The sequence below is a fragment of the Epargyreus clarus genome, unplaced genomic scaffold, assembly GCF_041222505.1.
Source record: "Epargyreus clarus isolate Ecla_fem2 unplaced genomic scaffold, WU_Ecla_fem_2.2 ptg000031l, whole genome shotgun sequence".
NCBI classification, from domain to species: Eukaryota; Metazoa; Arthropoda; class Insecta; order Lepidoptera; family Hesperiidae; genus Epargyreus; species Epargyreus clarus.
The window spans coordinates 4056891-4070304 of NW_027332236.1; the positions used below are offsets into that span (position 1 = coordinate 4056891).

General features: G+C 35.1%; 1 protein-coding gene across 8 annotated transcripts in view; it reads right to left on the bottom strand.

The window, feature by feature from the left end:
• cas (castor zinc finger transcription factor) overlaps positions 1–13414 on the bottom strand; it is a 123703-nt gene that overhangs the window by 7300 nt on the left and 102989 nt on the right. For all 8 annotated transcript variants that reach the window (XM_073090020.1, XM_073090021.1, XM_073090022.1 and 5 more), the window contains 9 exons: positions 3759–3843; positions 3184–3310; positions 2659–2799; positions 2306–2507; positions 1880–2102; positions 1486–1621; positions 1215–1357; positions 743–893; positions 81–485 (listed from right to left, as the gene is read on the bottom strand). In XM_073090020.1, coding sequence (XP_072946121.1) covers positions 81–485; positions 743–893; positions 1215–1357; positions 1486–1621; positions 1880–2102; positions 2306–2507; positions 2659–2799; positions 3184–3310; positions 3759–3843 — 1613 coding nt within the window. The remainder of the gene's footprint in view (positions 1–80; positions 486–742; positions 894–1214; positions 1358–1485; positions 1622–1879; positions 2103–2305; positions 2508–2658; positions 2800–3183; positions 3311–3758; positions 3844–13414) is intronic.

Sequence of the window (13414 nt, forward strand, 5' to 3'; positions counted from 1 at the left end):
TAACTCGTAGAAAACAACTTGCATCTACTAGCAACTTTACAATACTTACTAGTAACTTTACAATATATTTAGCAACTTACGTTATCTGTCCATACTTCGACCACCCTGTTCTTGGGTGGTCTTCCTCTCTTCCTGCTAAACATCTCATCCAAAGAACTGGAAGGGTTGACTTGCTGAGGTACAATCCCAGGGCTCGGTCCAAGATTCAACTGAGCTTGTAAGTTAGGCGTCAATTGCGACGACAGACTTGGCGTCATTTGCGCTAGCTGAGCCAAATTGTGGGGTAGGTTTGGCATATTGGACACTTGGCCTAGTTGAGCTGCCATGTTCGGGTGGAGTTGGGCCGAGAGTTGGGGGTTGAAGTTTGGAGCAAATCTCGCCGCTAAGTTCGGTGACATAGGGCTAAGGATGGCGTGCTGCCGGTGATGCTCGAGGCGCCTGAATGGATGTTCTTCTGACGATAAGATGACTGCGCCACAGTTTTCCTGAACATTGAAAGAGATTATGTTAATCCAGTTGACTTCAAAATATGCGAAAAAATGATAACGTGACAAATGCAACAAAAGTTGAAAGAAATATTACATTGGACTCCTGTTTTACATCGGTCAATGTATTTATGATCGTTACTAGGCTGGACTAAAGATGTCCTTGGAAGTAGCCATCATATGGGCTACCTATTTCGTATTCAAAATATAAAACATGACTTATGGCGTGATTAAGATAATAATTTCAATTATCTTACCCAAGTGCAGTGATAGTGCGTGATATCCCGAATGTGCTGACAGGCAGAGTTGCTGCAGGGGTTGTGTCGGGTGTACGTCACGAAGTACGCGTCGGTCACTTGGTTCTGCTGCTCGTGCTCCATCACGTGCTTCACCATAGTGTTGTGACAGCTGTTGGAGAATATACATTCTTTGAATATATTTCTAGGGCTATAAAGATATATAAAAAAGCTGCGAAATTGACTATTCTATTCTAGTTTTTTTGTATGAAAGGCAAAAGCTTAAGATCTAAGGCATTTCGATTGAACCTTCGGAAGAAACAGTAATTTGTGATTTGATTGGATTACTACCCTTTTATGTCCTTTTCTGGGCACGGATCTCTCACCACAATTAGGTGAGCAAGTGGATCATCAAATCATTCTAAATGAAAATTCATTATCATTGTCTATCATGATCTTTCTTGTTGTAACAATGTATTTCATATTTTCTTACCTATGAGCCATTTTGCAACCTTCGGCTAAACAATGATAGTGTTTGTTCAAGGCACTACATTTAGTGCACTTGTCTTCAGCTTCCTTGCATCCGTTAAATGTCTCTATGTACTTCCGCGAAGCCTCCTCAACTAAAGCAGGGTTCTGAAAAGGTACAAATTTAACATTATTTATTTGAAATTCAGGGTCGATATTTAGTCATACATTTATTCGAACTTCTGTCTGGCAGAATTGATTTCGACATATGAACTATATCTACACCAGATACTTACGAATGGATGAGAGAAGTCGGTGTCAAACATTGAGCTAGACATGTCATCGTCTCCGTGTAGGTTGCTTCCTGGTGAGTAGAGAGTCAAGTCCGCACCTTGCTGCATGAGAGCACTTTGGATCACCGATGTTGGGAGTCTGTAAAAAATATAATATTAGCATCAATGAATAACAGATTAAATTATGGGCACAGGCCTCTTTAACAATCTACGGTTATAATACGTAACTCATGAAGTCTCAGATATGAGTTTCTTCGCAGTGTTTCTAAATGTTAAATTAATTTTATAAGTTTAACACTCACTTTGTCACCACAAATCAAAGAAAAGTGATAAAGTTATTGATTTGTGTTAACCTTCTTAACATATTATTCAACAATTCAAAATCGTCATTACTTACCCAAAACTCATTTCTTGTTCCTTCCTCTCATGCTTCCTCTTATGTGTGAAGATTTGGCTGCTGGAGTGCAGCACATAGTTGCAGTGAGGTCTGATGCAGTGGATATGGTTGCAGGTTCTACTGAATCTACAATCGCGATAAGGGCACGCCTCATTTTTCATGTACTTCTTGAAGCCGTCCTTGGATAAAGCTTCATCTTTTATGTGATAAGTCTTATGTTTTTCTGTGGAAATAAGTGTTTTTTGATTAGACACTTTTTATATACCATTTTTTCAGGTTACTTGACAGTATATTTATTGTTTGTCTAGCTATAATAAAAGAATTAATTCTTTTTTAAGGGATCTAGGAGGGTAATGTGAATTTCATATCACTGTACTAAGTATAATTTTGCATCGTGCTACTATTACTAATTACGAAGGAACTTACCCATATCAGCCTTATTTTTGAAAGTATAAGTGCAGCCTGGTCTCCTGCAGTGGAAGTGCGTGGTCCTCTGCCCAGCGAAGACACAGTGTGGTGCCGCACAGCTCTCGGTGGCTCGGAATCTTTGGAAGCCTTCCTGAAGTATCGCTGAGTCCTTACGGTGGTAGTTCGCGTGCATTTGCACGTCTGAAGTGGATATGTATACCTGAAAAAGCAAGAACATTAAATGAAGTTCTAGTCAAACAATGTCATACTCTTGAAATCTAGAAATATTCCTTATGGATTTTTTTATTCATCAAAAAATGCCTAAACTAGGTATTAAAGTTCATTACAAATATTGATAACTCAAAGCATACCTTATCACAGCCATCTTGTATGCAGTGGTAGTGAGTCTGACTTCTGTTGTGGGGACATTCGGTGAACCTTTCCGAGCAGTCGTCCAAAGGTGAGTATCTCATGAAGCCATGAGCTAGAGACTCATCACGCTTCTTATGCCACTGCAAAAAAAAACTCATCAGTAAGTATAGCAAATTTTCGATTTTATGTTTCTTTAATCTTATCTCTTTGGCTCCAATACGGCCAAGTTCTGTTTCAGAGAATACGATAATGCAGGTACTTCACCCATAGCTAAAGGCCAGCAATACATTTGTGCCTAATTTTATTTTCTTTATTACTTAAATCCTCTTTTGTGGTCAGTATGTTTGCTTCATCTATTACAAATGGAATGGCACACATGTCATTTATATTATTTTGGCAGCAGTGATAAATGTTTGTTTATTTTGAACATTTGATACTTCTTGAAACTGATGCTTGATTTACGTAAGAGGAAAACGGTAATTCCAACTTAAATTAAAAATAGCGAGTCAAAACTGTATAATAACCTTAAAATGTCTGATCATCTCCTCCTTCTTGCAGAATACCCTGGCTGTGCAGTCCATGCAGTGGAAGTGCTCCCGGTAGCCCAAATCCTTGCAGTACGATGACCCACATTCTAGAGTCGAGCTATACCTGGAGAAGGAAAAAAATATATTATCTTGTAGATGGATTCATCGAATCGGATCGAATATACAAATAGGCATTTGTTTCACTTTATAAACAGGAGGCAAAAGTTACTTGAGGCAAAATCTGAAATACCGGAAAAAACGCAACTGTGATCGTCCTTAAGTAGAATTTCTGTTCTAAGTATTTGGAGGTAGTTACAAATGACCATGAACAGTAGTTATCAGATGGAATGCAACGAATTCGCTACTTCTATTCAATAAAAAAAAGTAAAACGGATCTAACACTGGCCTGTAATTATCTACAAAATCAAAAGTTAAATCAGTGTCGTATTTTTTATTACAACTTCTGTTAACAAATACACAAACGATTGTATCAAAGATAACCGCAAGGCAACGCCTAATGCCATTAGCTTTTTAGTAAATGTCGTAATTGCTTAATGATAAATGTTATATACCTTTTGACGTATCTAGAGTAATCGACGGTCGTCTGCATGGAGTTCTTGCGAGCCTGGTCCAGATGATTCAACGCTGACAGCAGACCTTTACAAAAAACCAGAATACGTTGATACACAAAAAACTTACATTATGCTAATACCCAACGAAACAACAATAACTAACGATACGTTCAACCATTCCTTTTCCTTCAATCTTATTCTTTTGTTTGGAACAGCCAAATCACCGCCATGCATCATATTCAAAACGAACAATGTACTGTTTTCATCGTGTAGGAAATATTTAATAACCCCCAAGTCACTACAGACGTAACCGGCGCGTTTACGTTTCCGTCTCGATTGCTGGACGTTTTTAGTTCAAAAAGAACTTAAACGTCACGGTGCTTGTGAAACCGGCCCCTCCCCGTATCAAGTTTTGGTGTATCAAATAAATTATTATGGTAATTAATCAATGTTTTCTCCTAGTCACTCTGGAGCGCTCGCCATTGTGAGTGATCGTTGACTCTACTACGTCTACGTACATTACATCACAAAAGTGTTTTTGTAAATCAACTCTTTTAACATGCCGGTAGATTTTATCAGTTAATAAAAACTGTTCTGGTACCTATCGACGCAAAATTACTATTGCTCTACATTTGTTTGAAATATTAAGCTTTATAGACATAGTAACAACTTTCAACGGAAATTGTATTCGTCGTGATCTTGAGAGGCACAAAAATTTAAGGCAAGACACTTCTGCACTCGTCGCTACACGGTCCACACAGTCACAAATCGTGTATGTCGTATCTTATTGTATTGAAAATTCGGATTATTTGTGTAGGTACCGCTCCGAACTCGTATTTAGACACACTCTATGTCGAAATCCCACCTCTGCCTTTTTTACAGAAACGTTTTTGAAAGACCGAATTAATACCTATACTTATGTAGATTAGCGTTCACAACACAATGGAGGTTAACATACTGCTTTATAATTTGGTGTGTTACATAAGTCGTGCATGAATACTCGTGATTGTAATAATAGGTGAGGTTTTAGTGAGAGCAGGTTATTATTAATGAAGGAGAGAGATCAGTTGGTATTCGATAGTTGCTTGTTTCTATCCAGCGTTAATGGCTCACGATTTTGTAAGAGATTGTGCGAAAACGATATAGAAAAGTGTGTATTGTCGATACGATGTCGGTCAAATTTATGGTTCTTAATTCGAAGAGATCGGAGATAGCAGATAATGAAATGATAGTGATTGACGAATTGTGAAACTGGATCTCGGAGCCTACTATATTATCTGCCAATTACGAGATATCTTATTTATTATACTACACCTCGTTTGTTCTGCTTTCTTACGGATTTGTATCATTCAAATGATACGTCATGCACATTTTTGAAATAATCATTTCATTCATATGTTTTTAGAGTACTGTTTTATATAGATTTACTTTTGTATAAATAAAGTGGCTATGTAAGAATATTAGAATATGCAGATACGAGTATCCTAATTCTGAGTCTAAGTTTTTATATTTTTTCCTAGCTTATATATTATTATTGACCACAACTGTTTCGGGAGAATCAATTACTCACTAGACAAATTAAAACATGTATTTAAACATTCACGTATACATATTATAGATTACATGTGTTGTTGTGTAACTATTCAATTTTATTTGAAGTTAAAATTTTACATGTTGGTATGATGGACCAAATTTGTTTTTTGTAATCTAAAATGTAATCTTAAGTAACAGTGAGAACTATAACTTCCACACCTCCGACAAATTGCCCGTCGGAGCGTTAGACGGACGTCTAATTTTCTCAAACGTAAATTTACATTTTCTGATTTGACGGAACGTTTGTGAGATCCAAAATGAGTCGATGGAGAAAACAAAAAAGACAATGGATGTGCGCCGGAGACCGCATCAGATAATGTTGGTTCGACATAATAAACATTTATAATACGAAGGTGGTTTTTTAGGAAATTTCGTAAGATATTGTGCCGGCTCATTCAACCGAAACAATGGGGTCCTCATAATGTTCAACATAATGGGTTTTTGAATTCACTCAATGGAACCACGCGTCGCGATCGACGAAAGTTCCTTCGAGTTATGATTCACAGAAATCGGGGTGTGTTACTTCCTTCTGCGAACTGCTTATTCTTTCTACGACTACCGGTTCGGCTACTGTACGTTTTATTCAAATATTACAACACAATGCTTCAATCAATTTCCGATTGAACAAATGGTCGCGGTTGACCCGCTTGAACCACGATGTTTTTTGACTCCAACATTCGTCTTTTATAGATTGGTCCGTTTATGCTCAATTGCTCACTCGCTTAATTGCGAATACGGCAGATGCGATTGACTCTAAGATAACCTGCTTGACGGATAAGCTACCATACCTACTTAATCAGTGCGCGATTTTGTCTAAGATTTTTTGCTCCCGTTTTGGTAATTTAGCTAGAGGTTAGCCACCTAGTTGATAACATTTAATTAGTATGTACAATGAATTATAAATTGAGATTAATTTAAAAATATACAATATCATTATCGATGATAAGTTGAGTATGTAAGAAACAATTAATAAAAGTAATTTATTATGATGAGATCCTAATTATAATCTTCGTCTAGTTCAATGAACAGAAACGTGGCTAAGAAAAATAGATGACCATACTGAGAGAGCACAAAGTATCGATTTATAAATACCGAGATATAAAAAGGTAGAATCTGGTAATTCTACTCTTGACATTCCGAACATCAGATGAAATACATTTACGGAATCCATAACTCATAAATACAAACACAAAAAAGGCATGGCTGATGAGGCAAATGATAATAATAACAATTCTGTAGCGTTGGTTCACACGTTTTACCCGTTATTTTGTGAGACACTTGCGACCACTAATATCAGATTTTTTGCCTTTAATCCGTAACTGACATTTGCTCGACTAAAATTTTGATAAATGTCATTGCGATAACCATCTTTTGATCTAATTCCACATTTCATACTTAATTCTTTAGTATCTAACTACCAACTATAAAGTTCAAATCAAGTTTAATTTAGTCACGTTCTATTATCTATATGTTTTATACATCGACTACCTTGGTGGTCGAAGTTCAATGTTTACTGTAAGTTATGAGAAAATAATCACCATCTTATAATACCATCTTAACCTCAATTCTAATAATGGATTTCGTATTAGCAAAAGCCGTTATTATTAAGATTATATTATTTTCTATTTACTTTTCTATCAAGATAATGATTATTAAGTCAACTTATAAAGCTCAATCGTTTAAAAAATTAAAAATGAAAAATTATTAAAATAATCCGACAGAGGGGCATAAAAGACATTGCAAATAAAAGAGAGATAGGACCAACATCAAATATTATATAGGATTACTTGAAAAATGGTATAGCAAAAGTTTGTAAAAGGCAAGAAAGGAGTAAAGTTTAAGGATAAACCTCCATTTAATTGTAAATAGAGAAAAACTTATATTTTAATGAAACATACAATGTATTGTACAATTGAAACCTATAAGTTAAGCATTACAACCTATTGCATCACTATCGTATATCTAACAAATCAAGGAGTTATCCTTGTCAGGTATACTATAGATTCCTTTATAAGAACATTTTTCAACTGTTCTGTCATCCATTACATCTAGATTATTATCAACAGAGTTCAATAACTGCATCACATCAATTCTTACATCCATGCCTACTCAGTGCATCTTCCATCTCAATTGACATTTATTCCCTGCAAGTATCTCTAAAATGTAAATGCGGTTACACACACTCGTGGACCCTGATATGACTGAAAATACTTAAGTTTCAAATAACTTTCAACCTTGTGTCTTAGAGCTAAGAGAAATTTAAGATTCCCAAGACGCATTCATTGTTTGCTCTGCGCGTACGCCTAGTGTAACTTGACACGTGATATTGATTGCATCGATAACGCTTGTTATTGAGAAGAAAGCTCAAGTTATATTGGTGTGGTGGTATAGTAAATTTCATAGTGGTATGGAGGAGGTAATGAGGCGGGGCGATGGGTTTACGGGCGAAGATGGGTATTGACATACGCGCATTTCAACTGGACCTACTCGGGCCCAATGGTCTATTAAATGGTGTTTAATGTGATGAATGTCTTAAATATTTATTATTCGAATGTGTTTCGAATGTTTTTCGAGTGCGTTTAAAGATCATTGATCTTAAACAAGATCATTAAACACACACAAAAAATACTTAACACGTTTTACGATTAAATTACGACGTGCAGTAAAAAATCTGTTGGGCACATTGTTAGAACATGAAATCTGTAATATTTTAATATCGTGTGTATTTTGACAGGAAAACGGATCGCTGTCTTAAATACCAAGTTTGGAAACAAATAAATGCTGGCAAAAGAACACAAAACTCATAACCGTTTCTGAGAATACTAAAAAGATACTAATCATACATATCCTCGAATCGCGTGATATCTATACAAAAGTAAATACAGAATCGTATATGGAAGTTCCTGTATAACTAATTGAATCAAAATAGAATCTCATGCCCGATTTGTACGAGCCAAAGATGAATCATTCTTTGTAACATTACGTCAATGTGTGATGACCATCTTGCTGCCATTGAAGCACCAAATCGAACACAATTATGACCTTTACGGCTTTCGAAATAAGATTATCATTAACTGTTACTCCTTAAAGGGAGAGCAGTAATAAATTTGTTGTATAAGTAACTTTTTATTAGAATATTTCGTTGAGATGTGCCGATAAGCGCGTCTGGCCACATTTCCATCGATCGATTACGTATTGTCGATTCGAGATTGGAAATAAGTATTAAACGTTTTCCTGTGTAGATTAAATTCTTTTTGTTATTTCGCGTCGTGGGATCTTTCGCTCCTAAGAATAACTAACTCATTTCCATTAACAATTTTAATCAGTTGCTAAGTCCATACTTTGAGTTAATCTTAGCAATCTTTGTAACTAGCTTGAAAAGCAAGACATTAGTCATAACCAGCATTGTTCAGTACTTAATTATGTACATTAAGTATGTAAAGTCCATTAATTACTTGCCAATATGATTGGAGACGTTTACACAGCCCGGGCGGTCATAAACTCCGGTCGGCGGATGAAAGAGCGCAGATAATTATGAACGTACGCATGCGTAGATCAAATCGGGATCCATCGATCGATAAAGGATCTAGATATGTTGCCCGCGATCATGCTCTATTAAGGATCATGATAGCAATTGTGTGGATAGCGATTGACATTGTCTGGTGAAAGAATAATGTGTACGTAATGTCGTTTATTTTATTAATTTAACTTTATTTTACAATTAGGTTATTTTCAATGTTGCAAATAAAAATCTATTTTATCATTTTAGTAAGGTTAGCATTCATCAGACTATAATTTAAAGGATTGTTACCGTAATCTCCTACTAACGAAGAATTATGTATTTTGCAGACCGTAGTTGATATTGATTACGACCAAAAAAATTCACCAAAATCCGTCCAGTTCCCATATCGATAGAGATCAACGGTAATCACGACACGTAATCGTCAATCCGTGTAAATCTTCGGCTTTGTTCGGGCATCTCCGGCCCGCCCCTCCCTGCGCGGTGATTGGAGTAAATGATTCCGCATGATCTTGTTTGGTTTTTGCTCTGTTTACCCTGTCTCCCGGTTGATGGTTCGTTGGTTTTGGTTTGTTTTCCAATCGGAATCATGCCTGGTAGTCAATTAGAGCTTAGCAAATCTTTCTTTTTGGTCGCTAATTTATATTTTATCCGCATTTGGACGACACATTGTGCAATTAGGAGCTTTTATTGTGCCGTGTATAGCTAAGATTGAATTATTAAGCTCGCTATTTAAATTTAAGGACTGTATTACAATCGATTTATTACTGACATTTGAATTTAGATGTTGGTTATTTTTATTTCAATTGGTATTATGTTTGTCTATTATAAATGTGGTTTCATTTACAGTAACTTTAAAGTGTATTTCATTCGAATATTTAAGTTAGATGTCAATAAATCTATTGTCGTTACTATTAACAAGGCCGTTGATAAAACTCAAACCATTATTAAGAATTCTTGGGGATCTAAGCAGTATATGGAATGATAACAGATAATGCCGCTAATTGTCGTCTGTAGTCGCCAAAATGGGAATTGAGTTTGTCTAAGGTTGGTCACAAAGGAAAAAATAATATTAAGATTAAGATGAGAGGTCTCATATACTCATATGTCTCTATATTGCAAGAACCATCAAAGAGCAACGCTTATAACTGCTGTAAGTTCATATGACGAAGAGGAAATCAAAAACAGTCATAACGTAACTATAGGCACATTTCCCCATATGCATATGTGATAACGTACAAGTTAACGCACGTCAACCAACCTCGTATGGTTGACGTTACACGATGTTAACGTCGCTTTCGAGTCTTTGTCTTCCATTTTGATTTATGGATTCGAGTTACAATTGTTATGTATTTGAAAGTTTGAAGTACTGTCTTGTTACATTTTCGTTACTTCACTAAATATTGTTGATTGGATTTTACTACCTTAGTTAACTAATTAATAGAATGTTAGTTAGTGAAGAGGTAATGGAGGATTGATAATTGTTGAAAAAGGTTCCTGAATAGCGTTACCATTTAGACAATAGCAGTACCAATCGCCTTAGCCAAAAAACCACCTAAAGAAGACAGTGAGAAACAGAAATATTATGTCTTTTGCCTTAAGTCAACGAATGAGGACTAAGTCGGTACGCCCCATATTACATCGCTGTTACAAGGCAGAAGTATTTCAAAAGTACCTTTACAGTTGAACCACAAAAATCTATCACAAATCACGAATTTCATTGCATGCAGGACTAATTTACATATTGATAACCTTAAGTAATTTACCTTTGAACCTAGTAAAACCTTTAATGCATCACATTTTCCTTCCAATAATTTCCTTTACTTTACCGTAGAGCTAGGAAATCCAATAATAGATAGAACTAAGATCGATCCCGTTCAGGATAGAGGACGTAATTAATAGAAAGCCTTACCGTCTAGATAAAGACGTCAGAACATCGGACAGATAACATTCCAACAGAGCTGATCTATTAGATCGCTGGTATCAAGCTGTGTGTAATGATTTTAAAGGGTTTTCTGGTACATTTAAGATTATAGGTGGGATGATAGAAATTTAAGGGAATGTATTGAAGCTGATAAAATTTTCAGTAGAACTAGTAAACCAATAGTAACAAGTTATTTTCTTTATTTCTATTGTGTATTATTATTTGAGAGTTCTCTAGTAATAGGGGATAGAAATAAAGAAATACAGTATAGAAATGAGTTTGTCATTAAATTATTTTCAGATTGTAGGTGGGATGATAGAAATTTAAGGGAATGTATTGAAGCTGATAATATTTTTAGTAGAACTAGTCAACAGTATTAACTTTTTTTTTTGTTTATTTCTATTGTGTATTATTCGAGAGTTCTCTAGTAATACAGGGTAGAAATAAAGAAATACAGAATAGAAATGAGTTTGTTATTTAATTGTTTTCAATAAAATGTTAGACTAATTACAAGAACTCTGTTATTTGTCTTTATGGATGTTATTTTAAAAATTAACCACTTTTTTGAATGATGAAAAATGTTGCGAAGACACATGCATCAAAGTTATTTATAGTGTTAAGAAATTAAACAAAATTACTTAGTTATAATTATCGCTTTGAACAATTACTTAATAGCAATTATTGCTATTAACTCGTAATTTAAGTTTACTTACATACAAAGGTGTGCATACTAATGACAGTAATAAACTTTTTATATGTATGAAGTCCACCTGATGTTTAATTGTTGCTACCCTTAGAAATCTGTTATTGATCTCAAATAAGACTAGGATCCTACCTAAGGTCATTCACAGATGCTATTGCTTAAGACTAAGTTGGAATGCCTGAGTTCGAATATTAGTCTTTGTGTAACTAAGCAAAAGCAACGCATCATTATTTTTAGTCAGGAAATATTAATAGTATTGACTACCAAAATAGCACTATTGTATTAACTAGTACTAAACATAGTAGAACAACGACGAGGTCTACCTAGTCACAAAACTTTTGAAAATTGCATGACTTTTTAGCTTAATAGGGAATTAATTTGTATACTCTACTAAAGTAATTCCAAAAACAACAATAGCAAAAAGCAAGAGACACTCAGTCGACTTCGAAAATAAATTACAAATACGTATTTAATAGTTTTCTTAGAAGTTACTGATATAAAGGGCAACGCACATTGATCGATCGAGCGCGTCGGCATTAACCAATCGATTATATCGATTAATGTGACGATAATCGACTTTTTGTTTATCTCCAATCGATTCACTCGCAGGTGATAATGCCTGATGCATTCTTAACGAGCTTATGATGTTTTAAACATGCCGAACTGTTAAAAAAATCAATTTTCAATCTTATATTGAACGGAATAAGAGGCGACGAGTGAAAACCAATCGAAAAGTAAAAATGTCAAATTTTGACACTTGAAATTAAATCCTATGTCACGATTATTAAGCGCCAATTCGGATTGTAAACTCCACTTAACCTTTTGACGTGTTTGCAGTACTGATTAAGAATTTTGATACTTGAAAAGCTTAATGCTATCGATTTTACTGTAATTGATACTATATTCAATCTTTAAGAATATTGAGGTCTTTCGCTATTTATTGTACGATGATTCAGTATTAGCATTGAAACGTTTATTTTAGTTCTATGAAAGCAAGGTCATTCACAGATATGCATATATCTAGATGGGCGTATTTGGGAGCTTAGAAAGATTGCAGACAAATATGTAGTTGACGATATTTGCCCATATTTGAAAGTTGTGTCATGGGTGTCATCGACATTAAGATGAACACAAATAACTCAAATCCAGATCGAAATCCTAAATTCTTTCCCGTCGGGGAATCGAACCGGGAACATCTGTGCGTCATTTATGTCGTTACCTTTCCGTAATTAAGGTACATTAACTGAATAACATATTTACACCAAATTTATTTTAGATATCTGTCTGGGGATCGAAGCCGGAACTTTCGCATCACAGCGACCGCTCCGCCACGGACAAACTGAATTCGCAGAATCTGCCTTAAGAATACTAAGATCAGGATCCCATAACGCATCGATATTCAATAAACAACTGATTGTTACTGAACCAAACCAAATCAGAACCAGTCACACGTACTAAAAATAAAATCTGCATAATAAACTATTTGGATTCAACATCGTTCTGAAGTGAAGAATTCCTTGATGCATTATCCTTAGTTATTGGTTATCGATGTGGCTGAATTGCAACGATTTTCGCTTTTGAAGACTTAAGTATGCATTGTCCGAATACCTTTATGTTTTGGTATATTTGTGCGTAAATGTCAGCAGTAGGTATAGTCCGCTCTGAAGTTGATGCGAGCAGGTAGTCATACAATTTACTATGGCGACGCGATTCATTTCTATATTCAGAGCGGACTAGAAGTTTTACGCGGACTATACATAGTTTTAAGTTGTTATAGGTCATAGTTGTAAAGAAAATAAACTGAAAATTGTGTTTTTGATGTCCTACTGGGCTAATTCTGCTTACTTTTACGATCTAAATATTACATTTATAGGTAAAGGGATTGATTTAAGGTAATAACATTATTTTGTATATGT